Below are 10,909 nucleotides of genomic sequence, written 5' to 3' on the forward strand. Positions count from 1 at the left end.
GGCCCCGGAGCTGAGAAAAGACCCAGCACGCTGGTGAGGTCCGCCGCCCTGGCCCAGACCCGCCAGGCCGGCCACCCCGCTGACAACCCCACCGGACCAGAACTCCAGGGACCACCTGACAGAAAGACCTGCCCCAGCGATACCACCGTACAGGTCTGCACCCAGGGATCCCCAACTGGACGTGACACCCCGACCGGACAGCCCTCCTCCCAGACCCCCGGGGCCACCCGATGCCTCCAACCCGCCGAGGATCCCAGAGCCGCCTGGAGGAGCCGAGCCACCAAGAGCCCTCCAGCTCTCAAGCGTGCTGGGATTCCCGGGTGCAAAGACCTCCGCACAGCAGAGGATGCCCACCCCATGGAAAACCCTCTGGCTGGAGGAGCTCTCCCGGACCACCACCTTCGAGGCCTTTGAGGCCTTGGTGGCCTGGCTTACAGAAGAGCTCTTAGCAGCCGCCCAGCCTGGCCAACCCCGGAGGAGCACCAACAGTGGACCGACGACGCAGCGAGACCACAGACCGCAGCCACAGAGGTGACCCAGGCGCCAGCGCTACAACTCAGCGGCAGCCTCCTGGATCCAGAAGGTGTACCGGGCCAACTGTCCCACGGCAGTGAGAGAGATCCTGGAGGGACCCTTGGCTTTCTGCCAGGTCCCCCAGGAGACTCTGTTTAATTATTTCAGCAGGGTCTTCAACCCCCAGGCAGAAGCCACCACCCCACAACCATCAAAGCGCTGACCCCTGCCCCCCGGCAGAGGGGTTTGAGGCCTTCATGGTGCAGGAAGTGGAAGCCCGCCTGAAGAGGACCAGGGGCAAAGCCCCCGGTAGGGACGGTATCAGGTATGGTCTCCTTAAAAAACGTGACCCAGGCTGCCTTGTTCTTTCTGTTCTCTTCAACAGGTGCAAAGAGTTCTGGTGCACGCCCTGGAAGAGGGCCATGATGGTCCTCATCCACAAGAAGGGAGACCCGACTGACCCGGGCAACTGGAGACCCATCGCCCTGTGCTCCACTGTGGCCAAGCTGTACGCCAGCTGCCTGACGGCCTGCATCACTGACTGGGCGGTGACCAGAAGGACTTCATGTCGATGGAGGGCTGCTATGAGCACAACTTTACCCTCCAGATGGCCCTGGACAATGCCTGGAAGACCAGCAAGCAGTGTACGGTGGCATGGCTGGACATCTCCAACGTCTTTGTCTCCGTGCCCGCTGCCACATCTTCGGCACCCTCCGCGAGCTGGGCCTACCGGATGGCGTCATCAACCTGGTGCGAGAGCTCTACCATGGATGCACCATGACGGTCCGCGCCACTGACAGAGCGACCACAGAGATCCCCATCCAGTTGGGGCTGAGGCAGGGCTGCCCCCTCAGCCCCATCATCTTCAGCCTGGCCATGGAACTGCTCCTTTGAGGCGTGGCGGGTGGCCCCAGCAGGCTCGACCTGTACAGCCAGAAGTTGAGCGTCCTCGCCTACGCCGACAACTTCGTCCTCCTTGCTCCCGACACCACCCAGCTGCAGCAGATGCTGGACGTGACATCCAAGGCAGCCAAGTGGATGGGCCTGTGCTTCAACGTCGCCAAGTGCGCCTCCCTGCACATCAGCGGCAGGCAGAAGAGCTGTGTCCTGAACTCCACCCTCACGATCCAGGGCCGGGCGAAGAGACACCAGAGCTGGGGGGCCGGAGCCGGAGCCCAGAACGGCGCAAAACCCAGAAACCAGAGCCGGGGGGCTGAATCCGGAAGCCAGAACGGCGCAAAACCCGGAAACTGGAGCCGGATCCAGAGCCCGGAACAACGCAAAACCCGGACAGCGGAGCCGGGTGCCGGATCCAGAGCCTGGAATGGCGCAAAACCCAGACAGCGGAGCCAGGGGCCGGTTTCAGAGCCCAGAACAGCGCAAAACCCGGAAACCGGAGCCGGGGGCCGGATCTGAAGCCCGGAACAGCACAAAACCTGGAAACCAGAGCCGGGGGCTGGATCAAGAGCCTGGAACGCGGCAAAACCCGGAAACCGGAGCTGTAGGCCGGATCCGGAGCCCGGAATGCCGCAAAACCCGGAAACCAGAGGCGGGGCCAGATCTGGAGCCTGGAACGGCGCAAAACCCGGAAACCGGAGCAGGGGGCCAGAGCCCGGAACCGTGCAAAACCCAGAAACCGGGGCCGGATCCGGAGCCCAGAAAGGCGCAAAACCCGGAAACCAGGGCCCAGATCCGGAGCCTGGAATGGCACAAAACCCAGAACCCAGAGCCGGGGGCCGGATCCGGAGTCTGATCTGCCACAAAAACTGGAAACCGGATTCTGGGGGTGGATGCGGAGCCCAGTGAACCGCAAAACCCGGAAACCGGATCCCAGGGCCGGATCCGGAGCCCGGTCCGCCCCGAAACCCAGAAATCGCATGCCAGGGTGGATCCGCAGCCCAGTCCACCGGAAAAGCCAGAAATCGGAGCCCAATCTGCTGGAAAACCCAGAAACCGGATCCCGGTCAGCCGGAAAACCCGGAAATGACTTCAGGACCGTTGACCTTTTTACCTTTGACCTCACAACCATTGACCTCGTGACCTTTGAGCCCACAACCTTTGGATCTTTGTCCTCACAACCTTCTATTCCATGACCTTTGTCCTTTCGACGTTTGACCTCACAACCTTTCATGTCTTGACATTTGTCCTCTCTACCCCTGACCTCATCCACTGACCCCTCGACCTTTGACCTCATGACCTTTGATCCCATGACCTTTGACCTCTTGACCTGTGGGATTTTGACACCTGACTCAACTTTTGACTTTGATCTTTGACCTCATGTTTGACCCGACATTTGACCTTTTGACCCCTGACCCCGACCTTTGACTTCTTGACCCCCCAACTCAACCTTTGACCTGTTGACCCCTGGCCTCTTGACCTTTGACCTAGACCCCTCGCCCCTCAACCTTTGACCTCTTGACCCAACCCCTCAACCTCTTGACCCTTTGACCTCTCGACCCAACCCGTCGACCTTTAACATCTTGACCTCTTGCCTCCTGACCCCTCGACCTTTGACCTCTCGACTTACCTTGACCCCTGGCCCCTCGGCCTTTTACCTCTCAACCTGATCTCTTAACCTTTGACACTTTTCTGATGCCTGTCATAACAACCCCCCAGACACTTGGGCACAGAGGCACACACAGACACCCACCTGACTAGCTAAGTGTATGTGTGGGGGAGGGCAGGGGAAAAGGGAAGGTGCTGGGGATACATATGAAGTAGTGGGGGAGCGTGCCCCTGTGACCACTCCCAGGAGCAGGGCCACAGGGTGAGGGCAGCGGTGCCACTCTGCGAGCCACACACGTGCCAGCTGGGTGTTCACCCACGGTGGCCACCACCTCAACTCTGCTACTACCCCTTCTGCTACCACTCCATGGCCACCTGCATGGCTTTGTGGGCAAGTGGTGCAGGGCACAGCCGTAGCAGTGCAATGGCAACCCCCGGCCAGGGGGTAGAAAGGGGGGCTTGCATGCAGTGGCCACCACTGCACCGCTGCTTATGCCCCGCGACCAGGTGCATGGGTCTGTGGTGGTGCAGGGTGGTGGCGGCTGCGTGCTTGCTGCAGGGGCGGGCCTTATAGGCAAGTGCTGCCACTGCGAAGCCATGCTCTTTGCCCCTGTATTCTAGGGGTAACTCGGGCTTGAGGGCTGTGGGCATGGGGCCCCAGGTGGCACACCGCAGCTAGGTGCAGGGCTATGGGCTGAGGGCAGGGGTGCCCCTCTACAGGGGGCTTTACGAGTAAGGGATCCAGAGCATGCATGCCACCCAGCCAGCTGCCCAGGGGAGGAGGAGAGTGGCATGTGGCCGGCTGCACAGTTCCATGGCCAGCTCCGCAGCAACGGATGGTGGCTGGGGGGACAGGCAGGGGTGCGGTTTGCACTCAGCAGCCGCTGCCATTTACCTCTGGGGCTGTGCCAGTGGAAACAGCTGCTGCATATAAAACCTCCCCACACTACTGCGGAGCCATGCCCGGAGCTGTGTGGCCAGCCACAGGGGGCAGTGGCAGTGTAGTGGCAGCCAGGTGGCAGGCAGCTATCCCCACCACCATCCAGCGCCACGCGTCAACCACAGCCACCACCACACTGCCACTGCCGCCGGCCACGCAGCTCCAGACATGGCTCCATGGCAGCAGCGGCAGCGTGGGGAGGTTTTGTACGCAGCAGGTGTCATCCCTGGCACACAGCAGCCACTGCTGCTTACCTGTGGGGCTGTGCCAGTGGTGATGGCCGCTGTGTACAAAAACTCCCTGCACCGCCACTGCCACCAAGGAGCCATGCCTGGAGCTGTGTGGCCGGCGGCAGCAGCACTGTGGTGGCGGCCATGGCTGTTGTGCAGTGCAGAATGGTGGTGAGGATGGCTGCATGACACCTGGCCACCACCACACGGTCGCTGCCCCATGTGGCCAGCCACACAGCTCCGGGCATGGCTCTACAGTGGCGTTGGGAGGCTTTGTACACAGCAGCCATCTCTACAGGCATAGCTCCACAGGTAAGCAGCAGCAGCTGCCACCTGCAAGCACCCCCATGCCCGCAGCCACCATGCCTTGCCTCTGCTGTGGAGCAGGCCACGGAGCTCTGCAGCCGGCCGCATTCCAGCCTCCCCTCCACTGGGCAGCCAGCCAGGCGGCACGTGTGCCCCACATAGCTTGCCCGTAAAGCCCCCTGCAGAGGGGCACCCCTGCCCCCAGCCCTGCATCTGGCTGTGGTGTGCCACCTGAGGTCGGCAGCACCCCCCGCTCCCTCAGCCCCCAGCCACCTTCCCCAGCACTGCCCCACAGCCCCCAGGTCCCACTTACCTCTAGGATCCAGGGGTGAAGGGCGAGTCTAAGCCTGAGCCCAGCCTTGGCTGACTCAGAGGCTCATGCCCCAGTCTTCCCCCTCTCCCTCCCTGTCCAGGTAGGGCTGGGGATTTCCTGCCCTTTCTGCAATCAGCTCTTGCAGGCTTGTTTCAGCCCACAAGAGCTCTTTGCAAAAGCAGAGAATCCATGAATTTCTCTGCTAAAAAGGGAAATCTGCACTTTCTCTGATAGAAACAGGGAATCCGTGGTTTTCTCCATTTTTCCGTGGGAAATAGAAAACCTGGATCCCTGATCATGACTAAACCATAATTTAAATAATTTGATTTAAATCAAATCACAATATTAAAATCTTAGTATACAGAGCTATTAACACTGTAGCTTTGCCCATTTCTCCCTCTTCAGTTATGTTTTTTTTAAACAAACACAGCAAACTGATATGCAAAATACACTTCAAACTTATCTGAACATTAGATTTTAAATTCTATACAAGAAAAGTCAGAACATAGGGTATCAAGAAAGCTGCAATAAAAGGTCTAGGTATTTCAATGTTTTTATTAGTATGAGCAGATTACAAATTTGAGAATTGTTTAAGTAATAAAGCTACAGAACAGAATCAGCTAGAACTAAACTTCTGATTTTTTTAGGTACATAAAATTTATAATACATATTTTTGTCAAGGTCTAGCCCGTCTAAAAAGAAGCCCCACTACATTTCTTATTCATATACTTCGTAATTTATCAAAAAAACCCTTTAAGATTATACTAAAAATATGTAACAAACTAAATATACAGTTATCTACTCTATTTGGCCCAGAAATTATATTTCCTTCAATTTTTGTTTATTTGTACATAAGATTGATTGTTTAAAAGTACTTGAGTCTCTTGCTATTTTTAATAATTCTCAGTTATGAATAAATAGTTCCCGTGACTAAATGAAAATCTGGTACTTAAACCCTAAGTATCTATAGGCCACAAATCTCATACTAAGCATAAGATTTTCTACAGGGAATAGTGCTTTAAGATCCTATTGTCCTGTCATTTTCATCCAGAGCTAATTAATTAAGAGCTATTTCCTGACAGTTCCAAATCAATTCCTATACTTTGCTATAATTTACTAAACACCATCTCAATGCATGTCTTACTTAAAACTTCTCCAAAGGCCACAAAAGTCGGTAGCCAAGTTTATATTGCAACTAAAGATAACTAGAGACATGCAAAGATTTTTATCCAGAAATCTCATCTTTCAATTTAAGTGCCTTATCCACAGTCTACAGCAAACTTGCAAATAGAGAGAAAAATGTTCTTTACATAATGCTAAGGGCACTAAGTGATAAAACATTATAAAGAAACAAAAGAATAAGTGCTGTAACAATCTATTACAAGGATTTTGCTTCTTAAAATAAACTAACAGTGAAAAAAAATGCTAAGCGCCAAAAAGTCATATGGGACACAAAGATAGCCAAATGAATGGTAAAATATTCTACAGCCCTAAGGCAGCCTTCATTTGAAATCAGCAATGGGATTAATGACATGTCTGAAGAGAAACTCTTCCTTAGTGTACCAATATGCAACTGGTTAAGAACCATAGCGATCCTAGAAAAGAAAAAAAAGAGAACAAAAATATAGTCATGTCACGTCTCCTGCAGCAGGATAAATTAAATCTTCATTTATTACAAAAGAACTGATGTTTAATTTTGGAAGACGTTTAGAAAACCAACCAATATTTCCAAAAAATGACAAACACCCTCTCTGTTCTTTAAAAGAAAAATTAACCTAATTGGAACATAATAGGTAATTGTTTGGGGAAAAAAATCAGGTGTACGTGTCTTAATTTAGATGCCTTACGGTTGTTGGTTGTAGCCGTGTTGGTCTAAGGACATAGGCAGACAAGGTTCTTTTGAGACCAACTAACCAGTTGGAAAAATTGTTCTTTGCAAGCTTTGGGGCCCAAACACCCTTCTTCAGGCACAGGGAGACTCTCTGTCTGAAAAAGGGTATTTGTGCCTGAAAGCCTGCAAAGAACTTTTTTCCATCTAGTTAGCTGGTCTCAAAAGATATCACATTTACCCAAAGAACCTTGTCTGGTTAAATTTAGACACTTAATTTTCAGTACCCATATTTCAAAATCTTAAGATTGTATGCCCAAGTGTTCTCTAAGAGATAGAAAAAAGTTCATCGTACCATTTCTATTTGTTTGTTACAGAATTAAAGCACAAGCATTACTCTAAAATTTATTTTAAAAAAGGGTAAGTGTGGGAGGGGAGGCAAAAGCATGTCCCAAGACCCTGCCCAACAAGCCCTGGTACTCACCACAAGGATGAAGACAAACGGCAGCTGCGGAAAAACACCTACACAGGCTCGGCAGTTCCGAAGCTGCCTGAGCCTGCAAATTGGTAAGCTCTGGGGTGGGGCTTTGGAGAAGTGCGGGCTGCTCAAAGAGCAGCTGGAGAGGCAGTCAGCTGACTGGGGAAAGAGGAATGGAACGCCAGCCAGGAAATGCTGGCTGCAGAGCCAGGCAGCATCAGCCCCGAGCATGGGGAGGGGGAAGCTGAGCATCTGCTGGGGAATCCCGACAGAAGGAACGAAAAGTCCAAGCCCTGGGAGCAGAGGGTCGCCAGGGAGCCTCAGCAGGGAAAAGCAATTCTCCACCACGCTCAAGAGCGGAGCCACAGCTGTGTCAAAGAGCTCAGGTAGAGGCAACGAGGGACGGCTAACTCCCTCAGGATGTGGTAAGGGTGAGGTAAAGGGGAGGTTTGGAGCCCCATAAAGAAAAGACCAGGGTCAAGACCCCTTTGGGGCCACCAAGTAGGAGCAGCACCTGAACCATCTAGGTGGCATCAGAGCCTGGTCTCACCCTGACGTTGCTAGGGAACAAGGCACCCACCAGAAAGGGGCCAAAGCTTTATAACACGACAAATTGGTGCATTGGCCAGGGACAAAGAACCCATCCCAGGGCTCAGTCAGGCTATGGAAGCACAGACAAGGCCTGTGGCAGGAATGGAGGCCATGCAGCAGACCCTAAACCTCGTGGCGCAGATCCTGCAACAACAGCAGCAAGTGAACCAACGAATGGCTTTGGATGAGCAAATGCTGAAGCAGCAAGAGCTGATGAGTCAAAACACGGTGGATTTAAAAATCCCAAAAATGACGGCTAAAGATGACTCCAAAGCATTCCTGGAGAGCTTCAAACAGGCCCCAATGGCCACAGGCCTGGACAAATCCAGGTGGACAAAGGTCAGAGTGCTGTTGATGGGCCCTGCGCAGGTAGCCTACAGGGTGCCATCACGACTCACAGCTCAAGACTACAACCATGTGAAGAAACAGATCCTGTATCGCCTGAATATTACTCCTGAGCATTATCATCAGATGTTCCGTAATCGAAAGGAGGACAAGGCTCCCTGGGTCCTCCTCCAGAAATTAACAGATCTCCAGGAATGATGGATCCAACCAGCCCAGGCATCAAGAGAGATCATGGATGCCTTCCTGCTGGAACAGTTCCTTGTGGATCTGGAAGAGGATACTCAGAGGTGGATGCAGTGGCATCATCCCAAGACATCGCAGGAGGCGCTACAATTGGTAGAAAATTTTGACTGTGCCCAAAGTGAGATACCCTGAGAGAAGGGGGACAAGTTGGGGGCATCAGTGAGCTCTAGACCTAGCAAAAGGTGGGTAGACTGGAAGGGTAGGACTCCCACCCAAGCCTCACTGGTGTGACTGACTTGTTTCCACTGTGCAAAGAGGGGGTCACTTCACATGGGAGTGCGTGATAAACCCACGGCTCCTGGCCACAGAACTAGACAGACAAAGGGATAGATGAGGCAACTGTCCCGCACTGCAAGAGTTTTCCCCAGTGGAGATGATGGACTGCAGCCTGGGTACTACAGCAGAAGCAGTCCACTGAGACAAGCCCACGGCGATGGTCGTGGTAGTGGGGCGAGCAGTCCGCACCATTCTCAATACAGGGTGTGACCAGATGCTAGTTAAAGCTGGCCTGGTGCCTTGTGAGGAAGGGGTGAGCGCCAACCCCATTAAAATGCTTTGCCTACATGGACAGGCCTCCATATACCCCAGGCAGAAGATCCAAGTGAGTGCGCAAGGGTGATGCCCATGGGGGTAGCATCGGACCTACCCTACCTGAAGAGATCTATGAGATCCTGGAGAACCAATGAACCCAGGGAGGCTTGTGGGGGAAGAAGCTCTGGGAGAACAGGGAGAGGAAGAAGGGGCCCTCTGGCCCAGTGGAGCCCAGTTCCGGGATGCCCAATGGGCAGAGCCTGTATTTCAGGCCATCTGGGAGATGGAGATTGCCAGGCACGACCAGCAGGTGGTCCAACCGGAACTCTGTGATCAACTACCCTGTTGTGAGGTGAGAAGAGTGCCTTGAATGTAGCCATAACAAATTCGTCTGGTGGCTCATGCCAACCCTCTTGGGGGTCACCTGGGCCAGGAGAAGATGGTAGCCAGGTTGGTGGGAAGAGATTCTTTTGGCCACATCTCTACCGAGACATACAGCAATTCTGTGCTGTCTCGAGTGCTAGCGGGTGAGCCTAAAGAAACCCCCAAGGTGCCACTCCAGACCATGCCAATTATTGGGGAGACATTTACAGGTGCGCCCCATCACCAGTACGCAGCTGCATATATTGATGACATTGTAGTTTATACCAAAACATAGGACCAACACCTATGGGCAGTGCAGGCAGTACTACAGGAGTTGAGGCAGGCAGGCCTGATGGCCCACCCTAAGAAATGTACTCTGGGGCAAGCCGAGAAGAAATATATCGGATTCTTAGTGGGGCAAGGCCAAATCAAACCCTTAGCTGATAAAGTGGCCGCTATACAGAAGTACGAGATTCCACAAGCAAAGAAACAAATGTGGGCATTCCTAGGCCTAGCTAGCTACTATAAGTGGTTTATTCCCCATTCTGATTGGATTTGTGAGGGGGGCTGTGAACCCTGCAAAGGGAAAGGAAGCGGAGTCATAAATCTAGAAGAGGAACAAAGGGCCTTCGAGGAAGTTTGCAGGGAGGCAGTGCTACACACACCAGATTTTTCAATGCCCTTTGTTCTGCAGGTCAACGCACTGGGAGCAGTCTTATACCAGAAAGTGGAGGGGGCAGAAAGACCAGTAGCCTATGCCAGCAGGAAACTCAACGACCAGGAAAGGAGGTACACCACCATTGAGAGGGAGTGTTTAGCCCTGAAATGCGGGGTAGAGTATTTTCGATATTATTTAGTTGGCAGAGAATTCACAGTCACTACTGACCGTGCTCCTTTGAAATGACTAAAGTCAGCCAGGACTGATAACACTAAGATAACATGTTGGGCACTGCAGCCATTCCAGTTCTCCACAGAACACAAACCTGGGAAAAATAATGTGGTAGCTGATTTTCTGTCCCGCTGCCATTCAAGGGACACACCACAGGACCCTCAAGATCTTCAAGGGAAAGCATCGCCATCCGCACATTTGACATCAGGTAATAATGGAAGAGCACCTGACGGCGTCTTGGGGGGAAGGGGGGGAATATGCAAGAGGGGAGGCAAAAGCCCCCTCAACATGTCCCAAGACCCTGCCTGATGAGCTCCGGTACTCACCACAGGGACGAAGACAAGCGGCAGCTGTGGAGAAATGCTGATGCAGGCTCGGCAGTTCCAGAACTGCCTGAGCCTGCGAATCAGTGAGCCCCAGGGGCGGTGCTTCAGAGAAGCGCGGGCTCCTCAAAGAGCAACTGGAGAGGGAATCAGCTGGCTAGGGAGAGAGGAGCGGAATGCTGGCCGGGAGACGCTGGCTGCAGGGCCAGGCAGCATTGGCCCTGAGCACAGGGAGGGGAAGCTTAGCGTCTGCTGAGGAATCCCAGCAGAAGGAACAGGGAGCCTGAGCCCTGGGAGGAGAGGGTTGCCAGGGAGCCTCAGCAGGGAAAAGCAATTCCCCACCAAGCTCAAGAGCAGAGCCACATCTGCAGAGAGCTCAGGGCAGCGCAGCGAAGAGGGAGGAACAGGAGGTAGCTGTGTCAGAGCTCCACATGGGAGTGGCAAGTACCACCATGGGGTGGGACCAGGAGTGATCAACTTCAAGTCAGCTGGGCCCGGGGGGGGGGGGGGG

General features: G+C 53.6%; 1 protein-coding gene across 3 annotated transcripts in view; it reads right to left on the reverse strand.

The window, feature by feature from the left end:
* Positions 1-5,344: 5,344 nt before the first annotated feature.
* The window catches only part of ARFGAP3 (ADP ribosylation factor GTPase activating protein 3), a 92,646-nt gene continuing 87,081 nt past the window's right edge, over positions 5,345-10,909 (reverse strand). For all 3 annotated transcript variants that reach the window (XM_019515727.1, XM_019515726.1, XM_019515724.1), the window contains one exon: positions 5,345-6,402. In XM_019515727.1, coding sequence (XP_019371272.1) covers positions 6,385-6,402 — 18 coding nt within the window. In that variant the 3' untranslated portion in view covers positions 5,345-6,384. The remainder of the gene's footprint in view (positions 6,403-10,909) is intronic.

Source organism: Gavialis gangeticus, unplaced genomic scaffold (assembly GCF_001723915.1).
Source record: "Gavialis gangeticus isolate Ggan-Ray unplaced genomic scaffold, GavGan_comp1, whole genome shotgun sequence".
Taxonomy (NCBI): Eukaryota; Metazoa; Chordata; order Crocodylia; family Gavialidae; genus Gavialis; species Gavialis gangeticus.